Genomic DNA, 15,307 nt, shown 5'->3' on the forward strand with positions numbered 1-15,307 from the left:
GCCTTTGAGGTGTTATGTCCTAACTAAAGTTAGAGGCTGGGAGACTGGACAGATTGTGCTTTTGAGAAAATTTATGTTAGAAGTCAGGGCAGAAGGTCGTGTGGATCCCAGAAAAAATAATTTTCCATCTTATTCCCTTTGTAGAAAAAGGACTAAAAAGACAAGTATTTTCAGACTCTGCTTCCAGGCTTCTCGATGCCCACTGCATATGGACCGCTTCTGAATAAAAGCCACCAGCCTGTTTGGAACCGCTGTTTTGCTGACATGATCAAAAGGGAAGGCCTCAGCCTCTGGCCATTATCATTACCATTTTACTATTTTCCTGCCTGCCTGCTACATGGGCTTCCCTTTGCAATTTTTTTTTCTGTCTTCTGCGCAGACTGATTCACCCTTCTCATGCCCGGGAAAATCTCAACGGGAAAATGCACATGGGATTGATGAGGAAGAGAAGGCAGTTTACATTTGGTCTTTTCTTTGCTTATTCCCAAACATTCTTTCTTTTCTGTTAGAGGGAGTTGTTGTTACTTATGTGATGTCGGTTAACATTTCCTGTATATATAGGGTCCTGACTTTTAGCATTTTCCATAGGTGTCTTTACAGTACAGCTAACAGTGCTTCTTCCCAAGCCCTTGTCTTTCCCTATTTTGCACAACCAAGAGAAAATTATTTAATGTATTTCAGTGTTGAGAATTTAGCAAGGACGTCTCTTGGCAGAAACAAAAAGAGGAGATATTCTTACCCAAACTTTAGCTGGTTTCATATTTTTCTTGTCCTTGTACATCTTCACTCACTTTGCTGTTTAATCTTTGATTGCAGGCCACTAAAGAAGTAATAGAGCGAGAAGCCCCAGGGATGGCCCTGGCAATGCTGATGGGATCACTTAATGTTACTCCTCTGGGGATGCTTTCTAGGTAAGACTATTTCCTTCAAAATATGAGGTGAACTCTTAGAAATACACATCGTCATGAAATGACTATACACAAATAACGATTGCCACTGTTATGAAGACTAGAAGTCTTAACTCCAGAAAAGTGGTCAAATTCCAAAAATAGTAATTGCATTCTCTCATTTAATCCCCTTTGTTGTCTCCACTAGGCACTGGTTAGTGTCTAATTATTAAACAAGTTATTTATATACAGTTATATGTAGATGCATGCTGTTAAACAGATGTCTTTCCATTCTGGAGCTGTAGCATTTTGGTGGTGAGTGAGGGATTCTTCTATATGCTGTTCATCAAGTACTAGAATGCTTTATTTAGCAAAAAAATCCTTTGATAAATACAATTGAATTGTTTTGATATTGCTTTTATTCCAGTATCAGCAAAAGTTCTCAATAAACTAGATGGGACTTTATCCTATGCTTTCAGGTATAATAGTTCAACTGTTAGTGTTTGATATTTCCCACTAAATAATTGCTAACTGTTTCTCTACCTGTTGGTGTTTCTTTTTTATCACTGATTCTTCTTTTTATTCTGTACTACTTTCTAGAGTTGGTTCTTATTTTATTCTTTCAATTTACCTCATTTTACTTATGATAGATTTAGTAATATCAATGCCTTTCATACATCAGTTTGTGCTTGCGCATTATTTCAAAGTAATTAAGAAACAATGGCTGTAACAGGGTTTTGATTTCTCATTGTATAATAAGAGTATAACAAGAAAATACTTATCTAAGAAATAAAGAAGGAGCTTTCAAATCTGCAACTTCTTATTCAGATACTTGCATTTTAAGGGATATTGAAATTAGTTTAGTGATTGAACAAGGTATTTTAAAACCTTTTGTATCACATATCGTGTATCTAAAAGGGCAACATAACCAACTTGCCTTCAAAGTCTGTCCCAATTAGTAAATATCTTCATTTTGTAATCTGATATAATTTTATTATATCATACTTTGCATTTATCTGGAGGGAAAGGTTAGCAGAATACCACCACAGAGAGGAAAGGTTAGTTTAGCTGTTCGGTTTCTCATCAAGAATAGCCATTCAGATGACATTACCAAGTTTGATTTAGCATGTGGTCTGATCAGGATGGCTGAAAGGATGTTGTAATGGTAATGGAACCAAAATGCTGGATTGCAACCTGACTTTTTTTACATATAGCAAGAAAATGTCCCTTGAACTGTAGCCACTTTCAGTAGTAATTGATGACAATGATGGGAGAGAGCATTACAAAGTTACTGTATGCAATCATAGAAGGCCTAAAAAAAATTTCCAGTGAAAAAAATTTTATTTCAGGTCTAAAAGTTCTGTTATGCAACATTAAGCTGACACTTCTATAAATCACCTGCAGGTTTGGAAATGTGAGGTCAATCTTGTTGAATTTTGTCACGTGAACTTATAAAAATTTTTGTAGGTTCAGGCTGTCTCCCTGAGTAAGGGCCAGCATTCCGCAGCGGTGACTGATATTGTAGGCTGGATTCACAGATACTTAGGCGTAAATGAGACAAAGTGAAGCTCAGTTCAGATCCAGTCCCAATCTCCATCAGGGAGTATCTTAAAGCATCATAGACTTCCTTGTGTTTCTTGTAAGTGTTTCCTTTTCTTATCTGTGACCTTCCAGAACTGTCCTTATCCCAGAACTACCTCTTCCCTTCACTCGATTCCGTACTTGTCAACTACTCATGCTGTGCCAGTCTTTTTAATAAGGCTTTTTAAAGCACACTGTCTCCTTGCCCATCCATTTTGCTTTTACCAGCATAATTTCTTTCCAGGGAGATCATGGGTTTTTTCCCCAAAGCAAATGTGTTCTCCATTCCCACTTCTGCATCAATCTGTATTTCTTTCCACCCACATCCACTTTTTTCCTTTTCCCTCATCCTGTTTCTCCCTTCCATTTGTTTTCTATTTTAGACTTTTTTGTTCTTAACATTTCTATGCACTGCATCATGAGGCTGAGAATAAGATGAAGTTCACAGTGTGTCCCTCAACTGTTGTACATTTGGTGGAATATCATTAATTTCTCTCTCAAGTTACCCAGAACTCACACCTGTTTTGTGTGCTTTTATGTTTTGAGCACACACAGTATTTTTTTTTGCAAGCCATGCCGTTCTTAGGTACTTTTACTTTTGCGTGCTCTCTTGAGAAATTTTTGGCAGCTCCATTTCTGTCTTGAGCCACTAGATGTGATTATTGGCAGCCCAAATTTGTAGCTTCTAGGAGAATGTCTGCTGGTTTAGTCCTTTTTATTATTTGTAGGTTGTGCTAGTCATTTAGCTTATAATGTTCAAAATTATTTAAAGCAGAGTAAAAGAAGAAGATTATTAAATGGGCTATCTGCCAAACGTAATTCTACCTCATTTTAATTCCAATTCCACCTCATTTTAATTCTGTTCTGGATAATACTTATTGCCTTTATTTTGAATCAAACTGTATCCCATGTTTGGGATTTGCTGGATTGAGTTTGTACTCTGAGTTTGAGTACTGCGACAAGAATAAATGAGCACATTTCTTTAACTTGAGCTCTTCATCTTTGTATCACAATAAAGCATTTCTCAACTGCCTGGAGTTCTTTCAACTGCCAGGTGAAATTAAGACTTGTCTTCGGGCTGGCTTGGCTGTGGTACCCAAAGTTCATTTTGTGGCACAGAAATGGTCTCTGTACTATTTAAGTGTGAGCATTATGACAGCTATCACGAGAATAATTTCCATCCTGCTAGAAAATGCTAGGCAACCAATAAATGACATTAATCACTGAGAATTATTTCTATAAGAAGAAATCCAGGGTAGTTGGATATCCCACAAGCCAGGTCCTTTGCCTCAAAATTTTTGGTAATGCCATATCAAGAAATTACTTCTTTTTCTATTCCCTCTTTGCTTACAGCTCACATTTTGGTTTTATTGTTTTACTTTTTCCTTATTCCTGTACCCCAGCCCTGTGTTTTTCAACACTGATTTTATGAACAGTGGAGAAAAGAAACTTCAAGACAAAATCCAGTTATTTGATTTTTTTTGTCTTGAAAAGTATTTAGCAAAAAAACCAGGTAAACTCTAAACAAATAAAGTATTCAGCACTTGGGGATCTAAATTCAACCCTATGCCAAGACCAAGGAAATTCTTTAAAGACAAAAAATGAGGTAAAATCTGGTTTTATCTTTTTCTAAGGGGGAAGGAAACACTGTTAGGAGCAATTAGATATGAATTGCCTAAGTGCGATTTTCACTTGAGAATTACTTCTGTGCTTTCCTTATGTTGCATCTCAAAAAAGAGCACACAATAAAAACCAACGCATATTTTAATTAATACAACCAGCATGACTTAGTATTTTTACTAGGTAAGGGGAATAGTAATTGTCACCATCAATTATGTTACAAAAGAACCATTTATGTGAGCAAATAGAGACTATATCAAAGAATATATTGAATTCAAGTAAACAATAGAATTAAAGTGAGCAACACAGATCTGAAAAAGATTAAAATCTAGGCAGTGTTTATCCTGTCAATTAAATGTTAGGCTCTTATCAGATTTGTTACATGGTTTTATCAGCTGACTTTCACCTGAACTGTTTTCTGAGAACATGATCAGCAAATATTTTATATGTTGGGAGATGAATCATTTCTCTTAGATATTCTGTTCTTGTTTCTAAAGCGGAGAAAGTTGCATGCATGAATTTCACTCTGGGTTTCTTTCTTTTCAGACCTGTATGTGGAATCAGAGGGAAAACTCTCATAATTAATCTGCCAGGTAGCAAGAAAGGGTCACAGGTAAGCAGTGTTTTACTGATCTGTTCCTGAGGACAGAGGATGATCCAGTGGTTCTGAATGGTGGAACGTACACACTCCAGCAGATTTTACAAAAGGGAATTGAAATGTGTATTCATGGAAGTGACTGACCATCACTTTTAGTCAGGAATTATACAATTCCAATCTGATTGAAGGTGACCAGGACAGCATTGTGTGTAGTGCAAGAGAGTGCCCCTTGTAGCAGGCAGGGCTAATGAAAAGGTTAATAGTCTCTTACACGTCCTCCTCCTTTGCTAGTCAGCCTGTACCTCATCCCTGTGTTGTCTACAGCTTCCAAGAAAGAATTCTTTTTCACACAGAAGTAGGAGGAAGGCCTGGTTTATGGTAGAACTTGCTGGAGTATGAAGAATATTCTGAATTTTTGTTAGAAAAAGGGAAAAAAAATAATAATTTTTGAGAGTTTGAGAATTCTTTAAATCTTTTGGATACAGGTATGTCGTGGTTTTAGCCTCACTGGCAGATAAGCACCACATAGCTTAACTTAAGATTTCTTATCCTAAATCCAAACCACAGCAGTATTCCAGCTGCCAGAAAGAAAATTAGCCCTATCGCTGCTGAAACCAGGACAAGGTGTCAGACTTTACACTCTTTATACAGTCTGTTTTCTTCCTGCATTTTTTCAGTTTCGACAGGGAAGTTAGGCTTTATGTGTCTATTCATGCTTAATTTCTGACCGTAGAGCTGAGAGAAACACAATTGAACATTAGGAGGATCTGTCTGTGTGTGAATGTTAGTGAGGCTCCATCTTTCCAATGCTCTTTTGATCTGCGTAATTAGATAGATGATAGAGCCAGAAAAACAACCTTCTCCACATGAATACTGCAAAGCTGAGGAGTGGGCTGTACAACCTGATACAAACCTGCTAAGGTAGATCTCCCATCACTCACGAGAACGTATTTCTCCAGGGCTCAGACAGTGGCAGTGGCCTTGTTAAAGAATGTCCTTACCTCTGGCCTCGAACAGAGGCCTACCTGGTAGTTTATCAACGTCTTCTGAACCAGTAGCACGCAGCCACAGGGGAGAGGGTGCTAATGTGCTTGGCAGCACAGCCCTGAATTCACTGTGGCTTGAAAGACTTATGTCTGTAGATAAATAAGGAATGTTCATGTGGGCTGTTAACCTGGAAGTTGAAGAGGAAATGTTTTGAATACTGTTATCTTAAGCAGCCATCACAGGTTTTCAGATACACTGTCTACATGTTGCAGTTCAAGGACTCAGTAAGCCCTTTTATGATTCTGACATTCCTTACAGCTTTTTTAGGCAATCTAATGAGACTAATTGAAAAGAAGTTAGAAAGCCTTCAGAACATGCAACAAGCATTGGAGGGTGGTGGAGCAGGACTTATACCTACTTCAAAGTCTTCCAGTTACAAGTGGGAAGTCATATGAATATACATGTATTTACCATAGCAGTGGACCCCACATCTTGGAGAACTGTGCCTGTAAGATTTTCTTTCAGAAGTCTACACTACTTCTCTTGAACTATGAAATAGATTAAATAGCCGACAATCTCTAGTGGGTTTTGTTGTGTTCAGGAGCACTCCTTGCATGCTAGATACAGAAATACAGTCATTTTCTGCCCTGAGACAGTGAGACTGTGAAGACAGATAAAGTGCAGAAAGAGGATGAGGAAAAGAAATGGGGAAAAAAAAATTAACAACAGTTTGATATGAAGTAAGTAATAAAAAAGGTAATTCTGATGGAAAAGAAAAAATTTCATATTTCATTATACAATCAAGCTTTTTATAAACTGATGATTTATTCTTGTGATGATGAGACTGACACAATTTATTTTAATATGAAACATCTTTAAAGTATCAAATTTCAACAAAGATTTTTAAGATTAATAGTAGAGAAAATTGGTCCATAATGGGCTGGATTTGAAGAACCAAATAGGGTGGGTTGCTACCAAGAATTTCTCTCATTTCTCTCTTTTATGACTTGCTGATTTTCTTTCCCTTGTATTAATACAGTCATAGAAGAAGCTTATGTAAAGCTGTGAAACGGCAGCAGTGTTTCACTAATAAAATATTAAAATAGCAGCACTGTAAATGCTTCACCTCAAAAATGGACGCAAACATGTTTTCTAGAGAACATTTATGTGACATACTGCTGAATTAAGATCTGTAGAATGCTTCCATATTGTGCTGTTCTCATCAGTTTTCTCTTTTTGCCTTACAAAATTTACCTAATGTTATGAAAGAGAGCAAAGTGTGAAATTTCCAGATGCTCTTTGAAATAATTTGGTCTATGGCAGTTTTCATAGTTGTACTAGCAATTGCCTAAAACAACAATTGTTGAAAATAGCATGAGCTTTTAGAGTGTTTACTGGGAACCTCTTCATCAGCAGTCAAGGCAACAAGGCGTTATTTCAGTGGTAGGAGTGGGGAACATGCTTCTCTAATGAGTTAGTTAATATACTTTTTCATGATTATTGGTCAGTTCACAGAATGTTGTCCTTGTTTACCATTTATTTGAGGTCTGCCTTTTTACTGAAGCAATGATAGTTATATATTTCGGTATTTCAAAACATTTTTAAACTAATGCTGTGGAGGCACAATAGCACTGAGGTTTGCAGTTACATTGGAAGTTATAAATCTTTATGATGTTTTCAAATATATTTTAATTTATATTCATTATAAACTGCATCTTATGCTCATGCATTTTAGTTCTTCAGAGTACTAAATTGAGTGTTTAAGAAATTTATAAGTCTATGTAGTAATCTGACTTTTCATTGCTCTTAAAGGAGTGACTGAAAGGTAGGTTCTTATTTAGAAGCCTTGAAGAAATAGTGTTTGTGAGTCATGTTTTTGACTTACTAAGTAGGTTGCATAAATGCTAGTAATTTCTGATTAATGGTTTGTCTTTATTTTGTTTACATAATCAATTATATTTATTGAAAATATTTGTTACAGTATTTACTTATGAAATGTCATTATTTGCTGGATACGCTAAAGTGTTGGAACACTTTTTTTTTAAGCTCTACCTTATGCTTGAAACAAAGCCAGAAATCAAGTGCAACAAAAAAGATGTCTGTCAGCTTTCTCTGTCAACTTGTACGTTCCCTAACTGCACTTCCATGGCAATTCGTTCTTATGAGCCTGCCATCAGATTCCAATAATTTAATGTTTATATGCAGTCTGCTAAAATGACATAAAGAAAACTCCTTATTGAGGTGCCTGGGAGAGGAAGGTGAGAGACAATAGGCATAAATTGAAGCAGGTAGCTTCCAGATAGATAAAAAGAAAAAGGAAAAAAAAACCCAAAAAATCACTTTGAAGGTAATTAAGCATAAAAGGATTGTGGAGTCTGTTTGTGGATTTTTTCTAGACTTTATTGAACAAAGCCCTAAGCAACCTGTCTGAATTTCATATTGACCCTGCTCTGAATTGGAACCTGGACTGCGTGTTGTCCTGAGGTTCCTCTTTCATGTGATGAAATACTAGCATATTCTAGCAGCAGAGGTAGCTATAAACATGTATCCCCACTATTGAACAGGTAGTTACACTGTGTCTGTGTTTTTACTTTATTTAGCGATATAAAATATATTTTTAGATTGTTTTTAAGATCATAGAGGAAGGAGAGGATTGAAAAAAAGATTATTTATGAAAAAAATTCTCTTTGTTACATAAAGTTATAATGACATCAGTGTAGTTTGTCATTCTTCCAGTATATAGGATAAGTCCAAGAATTAAAAAGGATATAATTATATAAAAGTATAATTATGGAAACCCTTATGAATTGTTCTCTAATTGTAAAGGAACATAATAGGAAGAGTTTTAAGCTAATATCCCTGCAGGGATAGAGTTAATGTTTTATTTTGCATTTTTGTAGCATTCTGCCAACTGCTGAGAACTGGTTTCTGTATTATGTGTTCATAAAAATTTAACTCTTGTTTTCTGAAGTTTTAATCCAATATTATCTTAATTACAGTAGCCCTGTTGTGTAACATATGGTATTTGCATTAAAAAAGGCAAGAAGATATTGTGTAGTCCACAGTTCCAATTCTGCATTTGTTTTTTCACCCTGTATGAGAAATGGCAAAAGTTTTATTTATGATCGGGTAAAAAGATGCATCTAAATCCCAAATATATTTTAAGAATAAATCTGAAAAATTCCTGTTTGCTTCTGCAGGTAACTTTTCATAGTCATTTCTTTTCTTGTGCATAGGAATGCTTTCAGTTTATACTGCCAGCCCTACCTCACGCCATTGATCTTTTGCGGGATGCCATTGTAAAAGTAAAGGAGGTACACGATGAGCTTGAAGATCTACCTTCACCACCACCTCCTCTTTCTCCTCCTCCAACCACCAGCCCTCACAAGCAGACAGAAGACAAAGGAGTACAGTGTGAGGAAGAGGAGGAAGAGAAGAAGGATAGTGGAGTTGCCTCAACAGAGGACAGTTCTTCTTCACATATAACGGCAGCAGCCATTGCAGCTAAGGTGAGTCTGGCTTGTTTTCCTAAGAGACCCTTCAGTTTCTATCTCAGGTACTTTCCATCAATATTCATTTGCATGCTAAGATTATATATGGATATCTGTGTGTCTAACAGATGTACTTTAGGTACATTTTGTAGAAATACAGCTTCATAAAAATACATGTATCCTGTTTCAGTGGGTGATCTCAAATTTCAGTGGGAGATATATTGTTTATTATCTCGACTATAACATGCATTTTTATGATACCATTCTGATGTGCCAGTCTATTTTTAGTGGGGTTTTTTTAAATTAAAATTACTCACACTCCTAAACATGCAAAGTCCAGTAGGTGGCATATTAAGGAATCACAACAAAATTTTCTAAGCCATAATATCTCTTTTGGAAAGAAAAGGTTGGTTTCTAAAGACATTGATAAAAACCGTGACAGATACGTAGCAGGTTAAGCAATAAGCTTTCCAGACTACAGTATTCCAGTGTGCATGTCCGCATAACAGATGTGAAATCCTGCCACAAAACTAAATGTCATCACGTTGTCTATATAGCCCTGCTTTAACCAGTATTCATAGATCAGCATTATTCAAACCAAATTAATAAATTTGTGACTACAAAAGGAAAAAAAATAGATAACACTTGGAAGTTAATTCCATTCAGATTTTAAATATTTTCCAAATAAATATATCATATTACTTGAAGCACTATATAAATATTCACCTCAGTTTTCTCTCATGAGTTTTCAGATGGAAAGACAGTATATATCTATGTGTTTGGAAAGGTTTTTTCCCAAACAGCTTTGTTCTGTATTTACGGCAAGAATTGTGCTTTTAATTCTTATTATGGGAATTGAAAGTCTAAGTAACTCAAAATTATATTAAAGAATTTTTAAACCAAAGCAGCAACATTCTAACTCCAGAAATATGAATTCAGGTCTGAGACATCTTGACATTTCTAAGACAGCTGCAGCTGGAGATCATCTCCTCATGTACAGAAAATCCTGTTTACATATATATCTTTACAGGAATGAATGAAGGTAATTATCACTTGCAAGTTTCAGTTTTTATTAATGAAAAATTTAAATTCTTTTGATACAGTCAAAGATAAATAAGATGTGCAATTTTTAAAGGCAGAAAATACCTGAGATCCAAACTGGCTGTGTTCATATGAGCTTGGCATTTCAGTGTCACACTTGTATTCACCTCATTCCCTTTCAGTCATTTGCTTGTATAGTTTCATGTTTTCCTGTCACTGTATTCATAGCTGTTATGTGTTGTGCATTAGAAGCATCCATCCTACACCAGTTCAGCTGTTATCATGGCAAAAGGTGAACAGCCCATCCCTGGTCTCATCAGTTATTGCCATCACGCAGCAGGCAGTGCAGGAGAACGGGTAAGAGACACTTCCAAGAGGCTTTCGCACTAACCGTAGCTAAAAATACGCTGCCTGCCTCCTAGTCTACTGTTCGAACAGACAGTGTTATTTATTTTCTTCTAACAAATACACATCAGTGCTATCTCTCAGAGAACATGCTACAGAAAATACTCTGTTTAAGATACAGGGCTAAACAAGGTAAAGTTCGTGTGCATTGTCAGTTTGCATCATCTGGTTGCTGAGATGATCATTGCTATAAAGCCTGTGTTTCTGATTAGTCATTGGCTTTATCATCTAATATATTCAATCACTGAATATAATTAAAATTATGTCTTAAAATTATTGCTTTAGGGCTCTGAAATTTTGGTAAATTGTTCCTCTTCATTTGCCTTGCTTTGCTTTCTTTTCTCAATCGTTTATCAGCACAATACAGCATTTGTACCGGGTGTTCAGAGTTTTCTTTCATCGCTTGCAGTTTCTCCCTTATTCTTGTATTCTCTTAAGAAGTAGAGTTTCTGAGAAAGAAGAAAAGACTTCAGTAGTAAATGTATACAGTACACGTAGGAATTACTGGATTTTATTGAATAGTAGGCAGCTATTTCAATGAATGCTAGAGAGGGCGTAGTTTATTATAATCCAGAGATTGTAACTTGATCTCTAACAAAATATAATATTTTCCAACTCCCAAAGGTTTAGTCTAGGCTTGAATCCCAACAGAATAATGGCTACAGCATGATGAGGAATGAAGTGAAACTTACTGTATTCCTAACTGTAAGAGAAAGCTGAAGAAGGCAGTTGGCCTAGAGAGAGCTGTGCTCACCTGTTCCTTCCATGTCAGCCAAAAAACTGGGTGTAAATTCTTAGGAAAATATGTCACCAGATTTGATGACCAGAGGCTGCACTTTATCCTTCCCTTAGGCAAATAGTTATTTGAACCATCAATCAAACACCATAATGCTTCTGTATTTAAAACATGATGACCATGCCTCTTGAAAAGTCACTTAGGAAATACAAAGGCTTCAAAGTTACACACCTGTTGATAATGCTGTGTAAGTCTACGCACTTACATAAGCACACACATGTTTATCCTAATAGTTTTGGCTGTCCTTTCTCTATGTTTTTAAGATATTTTTGCTGTTGTGTAACAATCATAGTAATTACAATCTACAGCTTGTTTTCTTAGTACCTCAACCAGCACTGTCAGTCTTTCTTCCAGTCCTGGGCAAAAGAGAATAAAGAACTCGTATATTTTCCTTTTTCTTTTTCTATTCAACACTCTCTAATCTGAAAGAACAAATATTTAAACTGATATAAAAGTATTTCTGGAAAGGTCATATCAAGTAAATATTGTAGAAGCACTGACAGATACGGTGGACATCTTTCTCTGTCACGTCTTTGATTTCTCATTTATTTCTTTCTCCTTCAGTGTGTTATGATAGCTTTTTCACTCCAGCTAGTGCAGAAAGAAACTATTGTCACCACTTCTAGAGTTTTATTGTACTCCATTTAGAAATTTGAGCACTGGAGCCATCATAAATACTCAAATTATTAATAAATACTTTGTAAGGTTGTTTTTTTTTTACAGTTATGTCCAAAATGCAAGAACATTACTCCTGCCCTTCCTTATTGCAGATTTCCAGGCTCTGGGAAGCATAGAAATTTCTCATGGGTTTATCAACCTTTTTCACATGGTTAACAAGATGTTGCCTTGATTACAGACTTCGATTGCTTGAATTTAATTTTAAAAGGAAAAAACTTCATTAAATGTAGGTGAGAAAAATGAGGCATTCCCCATATGACATAACATACATGCAGAGAAATACCAATCACATCCTATTGTCCCTTTCACTTAATGAACAGTATACATCCATTCTGGTTTTGTGTTTGTGTAGTATACGTATTAGTACTATTTCTGAAATCAGCAGGTTGTAGCGGTTTAAAGAGAATATTAATGCTGGTTTTAGCAATATGACACACTTCACTGTCAGAGAAATAAACCTCTTGACAGAACATTTGTAGGTGTGAACTAATTTAATTTTCTCAGTGAGATTTTGTGTCTGTGAAAGCTAAGCAAGCTGAAACTTGGGGTTCTATATAGATTTATATATGGATTGTTTTGCAGCAATCATATTTTCTGTAAAGGTAGTGATTAGGGAATAATTCTCATTGAAATGAAATGCCTGTAATAATCTTTACCCTTTATCTTCAGCTTCCTTTTCTGATTAATGTCCTGACTGAAATTTTACTTAGATTTAATTTTCCCACAAGCAAAAATTAGTACTTCACAGGCAATTCAGTGGAAACTGGAATTGTCTCAGTTACTTTGTTGCAGAGAGAGTTTTTTGTTCAAAAAAGGTGATATCAGATAAAATTTTAGAAGCAATCATTGTTAAAGTAAAATTTAGTACAAATAGGATGTTATAGTTCATTATTATTATGAAGGAATAGGAATAATGATATGGTATTTACAGCTATGTAATTGCAGGTAGTTTTAAACAATAAGTTCTAATCATACTAAGCTGCCTCAGTGTCCCATGTATAGCCTTTTCCATGTGGGAGTTAGTCCTTAGCCGAGTTAAACAGTAGATAGTTATAAATGAAGGATTGACTAGGGTAACTGCACAAATATAATAGAAATGATTAAGTATTTCAGTTTAAGAGAAGAAGAAGGTATTTTATGGTTAAGTAGATTGATGGATATGATGGATATAAAAAACCCCGTCAAAACAGTTACTTGCCTGAAGGGAATGAGACAGTTTGTAATACCTGGTTACTGCAGAGTAACCAGAGTAAACTCAGGGAGAACTGGATTAATGGATCATTTGCAAAAGCAATATTGTATTTGTATTATGGGATCTAAATAAGAAATGTAATGGACCAATACAGAATCATGTAATGTGTGCAGCTTTTTATCAGAAGAGGGTACAGCACAGGTGTGTTATTTGAAGACATAAAGCTATTCTTTATCAAAATGTAATTTCTTTGCTGTAATGTCCTTAGTCATGGAGATTAAAAGGAAGCTTTAAAAGTTGTATGTAGCATTGAAGCTATGCCAATATAAAACTTAGAGATGTCAGCCTTCTTTCGTGTTTAACATATTTAAGATGGGATTTCAGGAGGAAAAGAGAACAGAAGAGAAATGGTGCTTCTGACTACAAATTCAACGATCAGAATATCACTGTCCCCATTTACCTCTACTTATAATATATCTCTAAGGTCCCATTTGCACACTATATTATTCCAAGAAGAGGCCAGTTAGGCACTGTTTCTGGAGAGGAGGATATCCCCAGCATAGTTGTTATAATGAAGAGAAACTCTGCTGACTTCATAATTTATAGTGGAAATTGCAGCAGAAGTTACTTAGCTTTGAAAGTACCTCTGAAGAAAGTTTGGGTTTTTTTCAAATGCTGACAGAGATTCAAAGTCAAAAAATACTGTCTGTCTCAAAACCCAGCAGTAGAATGGAAAGAAGGCAGTTGGTTGCACACTGAGAGAAAGATCTGTTTCCACACAGGTTATAAGTAGGTTAAAAATGAGAAGGCGGAGGGTTTATGGCGAAATCAGATACCCCAGATAAAACCCCCTAACTCTAAGTGGTTGCTAAATTAGACACAGTCATTATTTCTAGATGGAAACCAAGGAAGTTGAAGAGGGAACAAAGTGACATAAAAAAACAATGTTTAATGACTTGAGTCTTAAGATTGGACATTTTAACTGCACAGAGACAAGCAACAAAGCTTTCCTGATATCCTGACACTGGTCCTAAGGATGCAACAGATTTTAAAAGCTGGGGTTCAAGCCTGTTCCTGAAAGGAGGAACAGGAGGTTCTGGTGGCTTCTATTTGCCCTAAAGCCTTACTTGGCAAGAATGCTCAAAACACCTAGATGTAAACTGGGTACAGCATTCCCCTTTAAAAAAAAAAAAAAAGTCTGTCAGGAGATGTCCAGTGTTAGTGATTTGGGTTTTCATTGGGTCTTCCTTTCTTGCTTCCTTTTATTGTCTGTTACTGCCATTTCCCCCAAATGTGGGGGCTCTTTTGATGGTTCTCCTATGACTTCAACATCAATCTGAGCAAAGAATTTTTTTAAGAGGAGAAAGATCTCAAAATCTGTGTGTATATATTCCTTCCAAGATCTGAATTTCTACCACTTCTCTGTTGTGATAGAAAAGAGAATTGCGGGAAGGAAGACCAAATTGATCTGGTACAACTGCTGCCTCTGAAAAAGGCAGAGCTTAAAATTGTGAAAATAAAATCAGAATAACCTTTTGTAGAAAGTGTATTACAGCAGGTTGTCTGTTGCATTCTGTGTTGTAGAACTGATGTTAGAGATTGGTTCTCTGTCTGAAGCATTTATCTTTTGTATGTCGTACCATTTAAAAACCAAAAAAAAAATCGTTATGCTGAACTGGCAATATAGTCAGTTATAAAGATGGTGTGATACCTGCATGACTGGGCCCAAATCTGCAGTAATAAGAAGCTACAGTTTCTAAGACTTGGTATATTAAAGCTAAGAAAAGCTTGATTCTTAAATGCATTCTTCTACTTCTTTTCTTTGGAACTGATGATAAAATTGAAGAGAAGAGACAGAAGATAAAAATAGTGATAGAATCACTTTTATAACTGAAAGTAAGACCATTTTTTCACTGTTGTAAGTTGGTGTAATTCCATTTTTTTAAGTAGTTTAATAATGCCAGATAAAGATTCTGTCCCTAAATTTCCAACTTAGATATAGAATCATAGAATGGAATCCTACAATAGTTT

General features: G+C 35.7%; 1 protein-coding gene across 1 annotated transcript in view; it reads left to right on the forward strand.

Moving 5' to 3' along the window:
- The window catches only part of GPHN (gephyrin), a gene marked incomplete at its 5' end in the record, with an annotated part of 281,057 nt that overhangs the window by 170,227 nt on the left and 95,523 nt on the right, over window positions 1-15,307 (forward strand). The window contains 4 exons of the mRNA XM_084262827.1: window positions 817-911; window positions 4,635-4,701; window positions 8,910-9,182; window positions 10,455-10,562. Coding sequence (XP_084118953.1) covers window positions 817-911; window positions 4,635-4,701; window positions 8,910-9,182; window positions 10,455-10,562 — 543 coding nt within the window. The remainder of the gene's footprint in view (window positions 1-816; window positions 912-4,634; window positions 4,702-8,909; window positions 9,183-10,454; window positions 10,563-15,307) is intronic.

This window comes from Gallinula chloropus (genome assembly GCF_964237585.1).
Source record: "Gallinula chloropus genome assembly, chromosome: 4".
NCBI lineage: Eukaryota > Metazoa > Chordata > Aves > Gruiformes > Rallidae > Gallinula > Gallinula chloropus.